At 42.6% G+C, this 13,600-nt stretch overlaps 1 protein-coding gene across 2 annotated transcripts in view; it reads right to left on the bottom strand.

Moving 5' to 3' along the window:
* The window catches only part of asl (argininosuccinate lyase), a 39,623-nt gene that overhangs the window by 15,452 nt on the left and 10,571 nt on the right, over window positions 1-13,600 (bottom strand). For both annotated transcript variants that reach the window (XM_073053546.1, XM_073053547.1), the window contains 6 exons: window positions 11,487-11,564; window positions 9,400-9,477; window positions 9,086-9,138; window positions 6,663-6,725; window positions 5,292-5,406; window positions 1,296-1,380 (listed from right to left, as the gene is read on the bottom strand). In XM_073053546.1, coding sequence (XP_072909647.1) covers window positions 1,296-1,380; window positions 5,292-5,406; window positions 6,663-6,725; window positions 9,086-9,138; window positions 9,400-9,477; window positions 11,487-11,564 — 472 coding nt within the window. The remainder of the gene's footprint in view (window positions 1-1,295; window positions 1,381-5,291; window positions 5,407-6,662; window positions 6,726-9,085; window positions 9,139-9,399; window positions 9,478-11,486; window positions 11,565-13,600) is intronic.

Here is a 13,600-nt window from a genome sequence, read left to right as displayed (position 1 = left end):
TGGCTGTGCACTCTGGTCCTGGGCTCACCAACTATAGGAAACATCCTCTCCACATCCATTCTCTCTAGGCCTTTTAATATTTGCCATGTGTCAATGAGATACCCACCTCATTCTTCTAAACTCAAGTACAGGCCCAGAGCCATCAAATGCTCCTCATACATTAACCCCTGCATTTCTGGAATAATTCTTATGAATCTTCTCTTGGCTTGGTCCAATGCCAGTACACCTTTTCTTAGATAAGGGGCCCAAAACTACTGCCACTACTCCAAGAGTGGCCTGACTAATGCATTAAAATGGTCCACATACATTAACCCTTGCATTTCTGGAATAATTCTTGTGAATCTCCTCTGGGCTCAATCCAATGCCACCATATCTTTTCTTAGATAAGGGGCCTAAAGCTACTCACAATACTCCAAGTGTGGTCTGACCAATGTATTACATCCTTGCTCTTAAATTCTAATCTTCTGGAGATGAATGCAAAGATTGCATTTGTCTTCCTTACCACTGTCTCAACCTGCAAGTTAACCTTTAAGGAATCCTGCACAAAGACTCCCAAGTCCTGCACTTCTGAGTTTTGAATTTTTTTCCCCATTTAGAAAATAGACCGAACCCCTATTCCTTCTACCAAAGTAAATGATGATACACTTGCCTACACAATATTCCATCTGCCACTTCTTTGCCCATTCTCCCAATCTGTCTAAATCCTTCTGCGGACTACCAGCCCTTCACCCACCTTTGTCTAATCCACAAGCTTGGCCACAATGTGATCAATTTCATCATACAAGTTCGGATTCTGAAGAATCTTGCAATAAACAAAATAAGATACTTGGGGAAACACTGGAAGCGAGGGCCTCAGAGAACCTTTGTTTCAGCAAAAAGAGCAGAGAGAATCGGGGGGAGGAAATGTTATTTCCATCTCATGCAAACACAAAGGATCAAGAAATTGCAAACTACTGAGGCGACTTCACTTTCCTTTGTGAATAATTCTCAGTTAGACGTGAGTGAATGCATATCCAAGTGCTTATAAAAGAGAGAGGGGGAGAGGGGGAGAGGGAGAGTGTGTGTGTGTGTGTGTGTGCGTGCGTGTGTGTGTGTGTGTGCGTGCGTGCGTGCGTGCATGCGTGCGTGCGTGTGTGAGTGAGTGACATTAAGATTGAACACTCCCAGGACAGATCCTGCAATTCTGGCAAAATACATTAACCTTCTAATTTCTTGGTTAAGTTTTCAGGTTAGTTTCATTTGTCTGATTTTAAGGGAGGGCATGACTCAGTAACACTGTCACACAATATCCTTACCCGCCCAAAAACACGGCCAGCTTTGCTTCGAATCAGCTCCAAACTGTCGGCATTCTTCTTCTGGGGCATCAGGCTACTCCCCGTGCTGGAAGAACAAGGAAACTCATTGTGTTGTCCATCACCCAAATAGCAGGTATCCTGCTGCATACCACCCACCCCATCTCACACACTCACACACACTCACACACCCCCCCCCCAAGACTTCTCACATTCATGCCCACACCCCCCACACCCCACCATGCATGCACACATCTCTCAGCCAAATGCATGGCAATATGGCAGAATAAGCAGCTAGTTCCTGCTTGAGGAATCAGCTCTCCAAGGTCTCTGCATTCCAAAGCAACTCCTTGGCATGATAACGGTGGAATCGCAGCCTGCCGACATATCAACTCCTTCACCACAAGAAGCTTGACTAAAATGACCTATTTCAGTACGCTTCACGTTCAGTGGAAGACCAAGAAAGCAGAAATATAAATGACTTTCAAATGCAAATATCAAATGAAGAACTGGAGTGCCCGTCCATAGTCCTAATGGTAACTCGGCAATATTGTACCCATCTTCAACAAGCTGCTCATGAGAGAACAAAAGAGAATAGGCACAGCAGATTACCGGGCCCCTCAACCCTGCCCTGCCATTCAATATGATGGTGGCAAAGCTACACCGGCCTCAACTCTTCTGTCCCAGCTCCCCATAGCCCTCAATTCCTTGATCTCTCAAATATTTATCTATCTCATGATCTGGTCTGCACCATCCCCATAGGGCAAAGAATTCCAGAGGTTCACAGCCCAGTGAGAGAAGGAATTGTGACACAAATCAGTTTTAAATGACTAACTCTTTATTTGTAGCTGCATCCCCTTGTATGGTAACTTGCCCACCAATGGGAACCTCTCAATATTTACCATGCATCTTGGAATACAGCTCTATTTTCATCTTTAATATCTCTATTTTTCCCTTTCAGGGTTCTTTTGAAGACCCTGACCTGGAGTTACACACTGACTTTGGTTCTTGCAGGAATGGGACTCATTCCTGGGATTTTATGACTGCCCGTTATCCGACCCGCCAAGGGTGCGGCCTAAGAGTTCAGCTTGCCTTTGGAGGCCTAGGATCTCAGGGCTCTGGAGAAGGGCGGATTGAAGGTCAGTGTCCTGACAGACCGCTGTGTAGTGGGAGTCAGAAGATCTCTGGCTGTGGCCCAGAGACCCGAGATCTTTGGGCACAGAGCTCAGAAAAAGCGACGCAACGGACCTTCAACATCATAAACCAGAGAGTGGTTTGCTATGTCTCCCTTCTCACTGTGAAACAGACATCTCTTTTTTCCTTATTAGGAGAGAGAGAACCTGTGGTATGTCGAATACCGGGTGAAAGTGTACTCTTTGGAGTATTGCAAGTCTGTGTCTTTGCTGATGCTTTGCTGCACGCTTGAATGCTCGGTGGCTGGTGCCAATGCGTTTTCTTTGCCAGTGGGGGGAAGGGGGGATCATTACTTGCTGCCACTTAGGTGTGGGAGGGAGGGGAGCTGGGGGCAACTTTGGGGTTCTAACATTCATTCTTTGGGGCACTCCTCTGGTTTTGGGGATGGATGCGAAGAAAAAGCATTTCAGTATGTATATTATATACATTTCTCTGGCATTAAAGGTACCTTTGAAAAAAATATACTGTAGACACAGGAAATCTAAAATAAAAAAAAATCTACCCTGTCAAAATCCTTTAGGGTCTCACATGCTTCAATAAGATCACCCCTCTTACTACTAAGCTGCCAGGAATATAGATTGGCACAGTCCAGTGTCCTTTAAAAGGACACCCTCACGTCTCAGGAATCAGCCTGGTAAATTTCCTTTGGACAGTTTCCAATGTTCCCATGACCTTTTTAAAAAAAGATCTAAAGCCTGTGCAGTATTCCAGGTGTGGGCTCAGTAACAAACATCCTGTACAACTATACGAAAGCTCCCTATTCTTAAACTCCAACCCCTTCACAGTGAAAGCCAAAATATTGTTCGCCTCCTTACCCGTCACACCTGCTAAGTTTTTGTGATTCATGGACTCAAAGCACCTTCATGAGTGAACTTCACTCATTTTCATGTGGATAATAATCCAGTCTTCGACTCCTCTTACCCAAGTGCATTGCCCGACACTTCCCCACATAAACTCCACTTGTTAGATTTTCACCCAGTCACTCGATCTATGCAGAATCACAAGGTCCTCAGCACAACATGTCCTTCCCCTGGACAGCAGCCAGTCTAAAGGATGAACAGAATTCCACCCCATGGTCTACACGCTCAATGAAGTGACTGGCAGGAACATGTGTATTAACTAAACATCTGCAAGAGTGGCATCTTCCCGAACAGCCCTTCTGATGATAAAAGTCCACGGTGAGACTCTCAACCATTTTCCAGCTTTTGGAGACGCCGCTCAGCAAAACCAACCAGGTGTGAAAGATGAAATTCACCAATTCCTCCTGTGAACCAGGGTTTGGCTGACTGAGTGGGGGGGGGGGGGGGGGTGGGAAGTGTTTGAAGGCCAAGGGTTTAAAACCAATGAAAAGCTCAAAGCCTACCATCCAGCCACGAAGGCTCCCCTCTTACTGGTCTCCCTCTTCATCCACCTTCTTATTCAGGCCTCTACCACCTTCACTTCTGGTCCTAATGAATGGTTTCAGCCTAAAACCTCAACCCATAGATGCTGCCTGACCTACCAGTTTCCTCTGGTATTTTATGTGTGTTGCTCAAGATTTCCAGCATCTGCAGAATCTCTAGTCTGGCCATGAAGTCTATTGTCCTGCATATGGACCAAGTGCTGGAGAGATACCACCCACGCTAGCACAGCAGAATCCTCCAAGCCCACATTCACAGTCCAATATCCCAGTACTCAGGTTCCAGTTACATTTTTCCCAGCTCAGAAGGGTTGGTTGAAACTAGGTTCCCGACACAGGCATTCTACTCCAAGCTCTCTCAAGAAAAACATTTACTAGGAAAGGATTCTAGACATGCTCAATGTTTGCTTAACGAAATAAAACATTGTACCCAACTTGCAAGATCCCTGATACGTGATCAACCAGAGCAGAGAAAGAGCATCTGGGAAGTCCAGTTGCTAGGAGCACAAGGAAGGCAAATGCAGAGAGTGCAGGAAACTCCCACCTCGCAAACTAACCCCTTCCTATCACCCCTCTCCCTACACCAGGCATCCCTTGCTCCACCAGTTCAACATTGGCCTCATCAGCCAAATCATACTCCATGGGACCACAGTGAAAATGAGTCACTTTCAATCCAAACAGACTGTATAAGAAGGAGAACTCAAGTTTTCCTTACCAAAAGTCATTGGAACAGACAGAGGCCTTTTGGTGTCAAGCCTATTGTGTCATTCAGTAAAGTTGTGATTGAATTGTAATCTCACTCCCCATACCTGCCCTTTCCTCTTATCAACCACAGATTAGTTATTAACAATTGGCCCAGTTTCAATTACAATTTCCAAACCTCTGTCAATCCTAACACAAACATGCCAATCTACCAACTATTCTGACGTGGGCTACTGAGATATATATATATTTTCAGAAAGTTAACTCCCAGTGCTCTTCTACGACCATTTTAGAGCAAAGTGACATTTCATCTCGTGTGGAAAGAAAACTGTCTCACAGGCACATGAACTCCTGCACACAGTCAGAAAACCTCACAGCAATCACAGGGATCATATGAATGAAACTCAATATTTATTCGCACAGGTTAGAAACAAAAACGTATGGAAAACTCTTTATCCTGAACGATTCAACAGCATTGTTCAGTTCTGGCTCTTGGGCTGCTGCTTCAGGAGGTGGTTTGAGATGCAGGTTTCCACCATTAAATCTCGCCGTTCACGGATTTCAGTTGCAAACTACGCCTCCCATCAAACTCAGAAAATGTACGCAGTTAATTCACGACAAAACACATTTCACCCGAACAAATAACATACTGACTTTGTGGCTACATAATGAAAGAATAGCTAAATCACTGATTATTGACATACCTGTAGGCATCGGACAGTGTTATAAATCCAAATTCTTTTGTGCTGTAAATGATTAGATCCTCAGACATCTTACTAAGATGTATCTGGCACAAGGAGCACCAGAACAGAATCTCAGCTTTAAAGAAAACAAATATTTGTTAAGAGCAAGAACGAATGTAATGGCTGTTCACACATTCAAACACTCTGCTGGATTTTAATTATAGGATGATAATTTGGTTGAAGGATGATCATCTGTTCAAGCTTGCTAACTTGAACCCATCACTGCCCTGTGGTTTAGGTTGAAGATTCATCTTTGGTCTGCATTCTACCAACTTACCCCTGAGACGTGCTCACTTTCTTTCCTTCTCATACGAGATTCCAAGGAACTTTGCTTCCCCTCCTCACAACCAACCTCAACTTGTTTCTTCCTTTATCTTTCTTAAACCTAACCTCATAATGTTGCTTGATTTTATGTTACCATCCTTTTCTCAGACAGAAGCCACATTCTCTGGCCAGTCACAACAGACGCAACCTTTACATATCATGCTTGCTCCTTGAATTAGCAATGTTTATTGGAATGCTCCCTAAAAACATTCCATTTAATACTTCAAGCAGTCTATTCACTTCATGTTTATTTTTGCAGTAGAATCTTTGAAATATAATCATTAATATCCATTCATCACCTTGAATATGCCTCTGAATGCTTTCTTTGTTATTGCAATCTAGCTAATGTATGGAAGTGGTCACAGTATGGCTTGGTCCTTATTGTACCCAGTCCCCCTTCTATACAGACTATTACTTGGTCCAAAATCAAAGCTTTTCCCCATCATCTGCAATCTTAGGCAAAACCCCTCTGATCCAATCCTATTCTTGTTAGTAACATCCAGCAGCAAAGCGATATTACTAAGAGTAACAGCTGATTTAGGTTTGTCCTTGAAAGGTACACCACACAGAGGTACATATTGAAGAATGAAATACTTTAATACAACTTCAGTAATGAAGAAACTTCAAAATAGTCAAATGTTCTAAGTAGTTTCACTACTTAGCATAAAAGACTGAAAGAAAGATGGTAAGACTGATGAAGTGTGTTTTAAGGAGAGTCTTAAGAAAGTAAGAAGTAGAGAGGACAGGAAAATGTGTAGAGTAAATTCCAGAGTTTTAAGTTGTGTCTGAAAGTAGAACATCCTTTGGCACCAGAATTGCAGGCTGGTGAACCTTCTACCTCTGGAGGGGGGGTCAGAAAATCAGGGAGGGTGGAGGTCACAGTGATATTTGGAGGGACCAGACTTCTGAACTTTAAAGTTAAGTGGGTTCACACTGAACAAATACTACAATTGCAAAACCTGCGTTTGCTGTAGAGGTGGTTTATTTTATGAAATAAATAGTACTTGCCAACAAAGTCTCTCTCACTGGTCGCATCCATGCTGTTCAAACTAATCGCATCAAACTGCAGCTCTGAAAATCAAACAAGCAACTCAACAGTCAGTGTAAGACAAATCGCTTCTTGACAGATTTTTCAAAAAATCCCCATTTTAAGAAATTTCAAGTTATAGGGAAGTTACATTGAAGGATTTGTTCTGAGGTTAATATAAATTAATTAGGTTTCTTTCAAAACAGAATCAGTAAGATTTCTTTCTTTTCTGCCACTGTGACCAAGTTACAGCTGATGGTTTTTAAATCCGCCAGAATTTAAAATCTGAATTATTATTAAAGTGGTACTATCACTCTCAGCAAGATTCAGACCACAATTTAGAAATTCTAACAAATTCGACTGTTGCAAAATAGACTACAAGACCAAAGAATGTAGGAGTGGGCCATTCAGCCCATCGAGCCTGCTTTGCCATTTAATCATTTATTATTCTTCTCAACACCATTTTCTGCCTTCCCCCTATAACCTTTGCCTGGCCTTTTAATATTCAATAGGTTTCAATGAGGCCCTACTCATTCTTCTAATTACAGTGAATACAGGCATAGAACTCCTTTTACGTAAATCCTTTCATTCCCAGGATAATTCTCATGGACGTCTGGATGCTCTCCAATGCCAACACATCCTTTCTTGGATAAGAGGCCTGTGTGCTCAAGCAACCTGCTAGATTCAGCTCAAACCACATCATCAAGTTTGCTGATGATACCAATGGCCATTATGGCCTCGTCAACAACAATGAGCTGGCACACAGAGAGGAGGCAGAGAGGCTTGTCAAATGGAGTGAGAACAACAACCTGAGTCTCAACGTGGACAAGACAAAAGAGATGACAGTGGACTTCAGGAAGGCACCGGTTGACCACTCCCCATTGCACATCAATGGCTCTGCCGTGGAGAGAGTGAAAAGCCCAAAGTTCCTTGGTGTGCACACAATGTATGATCCAACCTGATCCCACAATTTCTGCTGCGCAGGTTGACTGTGGTTAAGAAGGCATACGGTGCATTGGCCTTCATCAACCATAGGATTGAGCTTAGGAGCCGAGAGGTAATGTTACAGCTATATAGGACCCTGGTCAGACCTCACTTGGAGTACTGTGCTCAGTTCCGGTCACCTCACTACAGGAAAGATGTGGAAGCCATAGAAAGGGTGCAGAGGAGATTTACAAGGATGTTGCCTGGATTGGGGAGTACGCCTTATGAGAATAGGTTGAGTGAACGTGGCCTTTTTTCCTTGGAGTGACGGAGGATGAGAGGTGACCTGACAGAGGTGTATAAGATGATGAGAGGCATTGATCATGTGTTTAGTCAGAGACTTTTTCCCAGGGCTGAAATGGCTAACATGAGAGGGTACAGTTTTAAGGTGCTTGTAAGTAGGTACAGAGGAGATGTCAGGGGTAAGTGTTTTTTTTTTTTAAAACGCAGAGAGTGGTGAGTGTGTGGAATGGGCTGCTGGCGATGGTGGTGGAGGTGGATATGATAGTGTCTTTTAAGAGACTCCTGGACAGGAACATGGAGCTCAGAAAAATAGAGGGCTTTGAGAAACCCTAGGTAATTTTGCAGGTGAGGACATGTTCGGCACAGCTTTGTGGGCCAAAGGGGCTGTATTGTGCTGTAGGTTTTCTATGTAACATCTCCTGAGGAGTCAATAAGGCACAGCAGCGCCCGCACTTTCTGAAGAACTTGAGGCATGCAAGGGTGCCCGCCCCCTTTCTAACAACTTTCCACAGGAGCCCCATCGAGAGTGTCCTGTCTGGCTACGTCACTGCGTGGTACGGAAGCTGCGAGGCATCAGATCGCAAGACCCTACAGAGGACGGTCAAACTGCTGAAGGGTCCATCGGGGTCTCCCTTCCCCGTATACGCAACGTTTGCCAACACTGATCCTGAAGGGCCCAAAGCATTGGTGAGGATCCCTACCACCCATCTCCCAATCTCTTTGGCCCACTACCATCAGGAAGCCTGGACTGCCAGACTGTGAGACTAGTGCAGACCTTCCCAGGAACAATGTCCCAGCACTAGAACAACGAGCTGTTTACTATTTGCTGGGCACTACAGGCATTTTGAATTATAATTCATTAACTTATTTATGGTAATATTTTGATTTATATACATGTTTTTGTAGGTGCACTGTGGTCCAGAGGAACAATGGTTCATTTGGTTGTATACATGTACAATCAGATGAACTTGAAAACTGCTCCCAATACTTCAAGTGCAGTCTGACCAATGCCTTATAAAGCCTCAGCATCACATCCTTGCTCTTATCTTCCAGTCCCCTCGAAATGGATGCTAACATTGGCCACAGACCCCAATTAATTGGTTAGCGAATCAAGCAGTTTGTATTGAAAATGATTAGGAAGTTTTCAGTATTTATTTTTGCAACTTTTAAACCTTACCTGTACAAAGAAATTCTCTGTCAATCTGAAAAGGATTTCCAGCAATGGCACCACTAGGAATTAAAATAGCAATTCTAATGAATCAATAGTTTTCGGTTCTTAATTGATCCTAAAGTACTGATGCACAAATTTATTCTGCGATGATCAGTGAATTGACATACTATAGGTGGATTAGAACATTGAACAGTGCAGCCCACAGATGTTGTGCTTAACCCTTTAACCTTCTCTAAGATCAACCCAATCCTCCTCTCCCACAAAATGATTAAGATGTTTTACTACTCTAAAAGGTCCCTGGAGATAAAAAGATAAAGCACCTTCCCAATGGTAGAACATTAGTTCTTCTCCTAACTTCATCCAGTCTTTCAGCGTCACGAGACAAGGCAATGGCATGGCTACAAAATATAGAAAACATTTCTAGTGAACAAAGTTCAGCAGCAGGTTAACCTTGCAAGTTTTCAACAATGATTAATCAGAATCATTTCATAACTATTTGAATTTTAGTACAACTGTCAATATATTGGCATTGAATTAAAGAATTTCCACTGAAGCATTTTCAACATTTTTTGGGGTATTTCACAGCACTTTAAAGCCAATGCATCTTTTTTTACTACTGTCTTTCTGCAGCACTTCAGTAACAGGTGATGGTCTTTTCATCTATTTCTAGAAGGATTGTTTCAGAGATTACTGTCAACCAGAACAAATGAAGAATTTATATCTAATGAACCACACTCTCTCTCTCTCCCGCCCCCCTCCCCCCACCTAGTACAGCAGAGCTTTTTAAATTTAGCTTTAAAATACTTCAGATCATGATCTGAACTTTCCATTTATTGTTCCTCTGGACCCAGCTTTAAATTTGCAACATCATCACTTCTAACATTTACTATCTCCTGCCTTTTACCCTACCCAAGAATTCTTTATTTGTTCTTCCCACCACTTTCTCTTTCTAAGTAACCTAACTTTTGTCTTCTCTTTGGTTTTTGCCAGATTTGATGAAAGACCTTCAATTCATTTCTCTCTCTACTCAATGCCAAAGTTTCTAATAGTCAGCTTGCCACCACGCATAAGTTCCAGCCACTTTTATTATTGCACCTTGCATCAGGGGTGTCAAACTCATTTTAGGTCACAGACTGGATCAGTCGGACGCGTGCGAATGCAGCTTTCGTTGCCTCCATTTTTTCAGCCTGCTCTCATGTGTCTCAGTCTCTGCTATAACTACAAAGTGTTTCACTTTACAAATTCCGTTTCTTATGAAGAAGACTGCCAAGCAAGACTGCCGAATAAACACTAAAAACCCTGAAAACCTGGTACCTGAATAAACTCAGCATTAGCCATATCATACGCCATAGGCGCTTCAATTACTGGGGCCAGCTTTAATAGTAATTAGATATTATCTCGCGGGCCAAAGATAATTCCACCGCGGGCCGGATTTGGCCCGCGGGCCTCGAGTTTGACATATATGCCTTGCATCTTGGCGATCCTTTGCAGTTGTGGTGCAGTTTTTAGTTAAAAACTTAATCTGACCAGAATTTAAATCAACATGAAAATAATCCCAATAAAAAGCAGTTACTTGCAAATTGTGTGATAAATTTAGAGTTCTTCATTCTGATGTGTTAACAAGTCAAAATAAAATTTCACCCCACAATTTTGCTTTAAGCTTATCTCTATTTTTTTCCTGGTCTAGTCTTTTACTTTAATTCTGAAAATGACACATTTTCTCACAAAAGAGTTTCCAAATTGGAAATTAAAAACTGGGTTTCTTTATCACTAATTCTCACTTATTAATATTTTGACATAGAGAATCATACGTTTAAATAGTGCTTTCAATGAAGTAATGTATCCTAATGTACTTCACAGGAACATCAGCAAAAGTAAAACAGATATTAAGAGAAGGTGGTGGGAAAGGTCAACATCAGAGTTTCAAAGGAGCATCTTAAATAAATAAAGGAGGTTTGAAAAAAAATTGCAGAGATGCTTAGGAAGCAAATTCCAGAGGTTTGGGCCTGGGCGTCTCATGCCTCTGAAAACAGAAATAGGAAAACGGACCAGAGACTGGAGCAGGAAGTGAACAACACTCCTGTAGGTTTCCAGCATTGTAGTATGTTTGAAAGGGAAGGCAAGGCCATAAAGGAAAGGGATGAGAGTTTTTAAATCAAAGTAATTAGCACACTATGGTTCAAAAATCACTGCCTTCAGTAAATTAAAACCTTTCAAAACCTTACTCTGCAAACCTTCTGATTAACCCATGATAAAAGTTAGCGTTTCAACATTATATTTAAAAGCCTAAGCCCATTAAGCAAAGAGCTGTGGTAAATTTTGTGACTTTATCTCTGCAAGTAAACAAAACCTGCTAAAAATTAGAGAGCATGTGACCTCCATTTAACACGAATGAAAACAGGAGCACCTCAGCAGCCAGTGACTCCATCGGATTGGTTGGGCCCTCTGCATGTGAGTATAACCAGGAAATAGGATGTCAATCTCTCTGGAAGACAACAGGTTTACAGTTACAACCATGGAACAGAAAGTATTCTAGTAATGCAGGAAAAGAGTCACAGATCTGTGTTACAGATTTTATTTAATGATACTTTTCACAAAGAATATGATTTGACCATGTTGTCCAAAAGTGATGTAGATCACAAGACATCTTGATATTTGATCCAGAGGCCATGCAGCTCCCAGAGACACTTAAAATCATGGAAGTGGACTTAGTTTTTTTTTTTAAAAAAGCTACTTTTAATTAAGGGAAGTGGGGTGGAGATACATCTCTACCAAAGGAGATGTAAGGCACCCCTTCCCTCTGCTAGCCTACAGGTCACCCTCGGGAAATGTCTAACCCCTGCTTATCCCCCTCGATCACGGTCTGAGGAAGCCATGGAAGCAGGTGGTGGATGGTCATATGAGCAGCTGGGGCACATCACAATTCCTGGTTATATGACAACCTCTGACTGGGATCACCCGTCTTGCAAAGGCAGTGCCCAGAAGAAGGCACCCCTCTAGAAAAATTTGCCAAGGACATTCATGGTCAAGGCCATACTTTATAATCTATGGCTGATTATAAAGCTGAGAGGCCTGCAGAGTAGGGGAATTAGGGTTATGGAGAAAAAGCAGATAGGAGGGATGAGTCCATGGCCAGACCAGCCATGATCTTATTGAATGGTGGAGCAGGCTTGACGGCTCAGATGGCCCACTCCTGCTCCAATTTCTTATGACATGAAATCCATTCAGCCCGTCATCTGAGTAAGTTACAGAACACCCCTGAAATTAATGATCAGTGCTGAGGCAGTGCAGAGGGTCAGGTGGACCCATATCTTAGCCAAACCTTCTCCTGTATTTTTTTGCTGCCGTATGAAAATGAAGGAGGAATGCAAAGAAGGTTTACAAGAACGTTGCCAAGACTTGAGGACCTAAGTCAAAGGGAGAGGTTGGGCAGTCTAGGACTGTATTACTTGGATTGTGGGAGACTTGCGGGGTGACCTTATAGAGGTGTATAAAAGTATGAGGGGTATACATAGGGTTAATACAGTCTTTTTATCACCAGGGAAAGGATATCAAGAATTTGCCAGCACTGATTTAAAAGACAGCAGTTCTTCTCACAGGGTTGTGTCAGAGAATACTATCAGCCAGCATACAGGAAGAATTTACATCCATTTAATCTATCTCTATCCATCACAATCACAACATTTAAAAGACATTTGCAGAAAGACATGGGTGAAACCTTTAGAGGGTTTTGGCCTTCATCAATCATAGCATTGATATTAGAGGTTGGAGTGTTATGTAGCAGTTGTACAAGGCATTGGTGAGGCCACATTCGGAATATTGTGTTCGGTTTTGGTCACCCTGCTATAGGAACGTAACCATTAAACCAGAAAGCATGCATAGGAGGTTAACGAGGATGTTGCCCAGACTCGGGGGCATGAGTTCCAGAGACAGGTTGAGCAGGTTGAGACTTTTTTTTGATTGGAGCATAGGAGAATGAGTGGTGATCTTACAGAGGTGTATAAAACGAAGAGGGGTAAAGATAGGGGCAAATTTCCCTCTTTTTAAAAAAAAAACAGCTATGTAGAACAACCATTGCTCTGAGCAGGAAACTTCACAGCCTGAAACTGCGAGGTACTTTAAAAGTTTTGTTATGTAATGTGCACACCAAACAAACACAAACAGCAATTCACAACACAAATTGCCAGGTGACTTGATAGAGGTGTACAAGATAATGAGAGGTATTGATGGTGTGGATAGGCAGAGGCTTTTCCCCCAGGGCTGAAATGGCTAGCATGAGTGGGCATAGTTTTAGGGTGCTTGGAAGTAGGTACAGGGAAGATGTCAGGGTTAAGGTTTTTTTTTCTTTTTACACAGAGAGTGGTGAGTGCGTGGAATGGGCTGCCGGCGGCAGTGGTGGAGGCGGAAACGTAGGATCTTCTAAGAGACTCCTGGATGGCTACACGGAGCTTAAAAAAATAGAGGGCTATGGGTAAAGCCTAGGTAGTTCTAAGGTAGGGACATGTTCACAACAGCTTTGTG

The sequence above is a fragment of the Hemitrygon akajei genome, chromosome 8, assembly GCF_048418815.1.
Source record: "Hemitrygon akajei chromosome 8, sHemAka1.3, whole genome shotgun sequence".
NCBI lineage: Eukaryota > Metazoa > Chordata > Chondrichthyes > Myliobatiformes > Dasyatidae > Hemitrygon > Hemitrygon akajei.
This window is presented reverse-complemented; position numbering and strand designations above follow the sequence as displayed.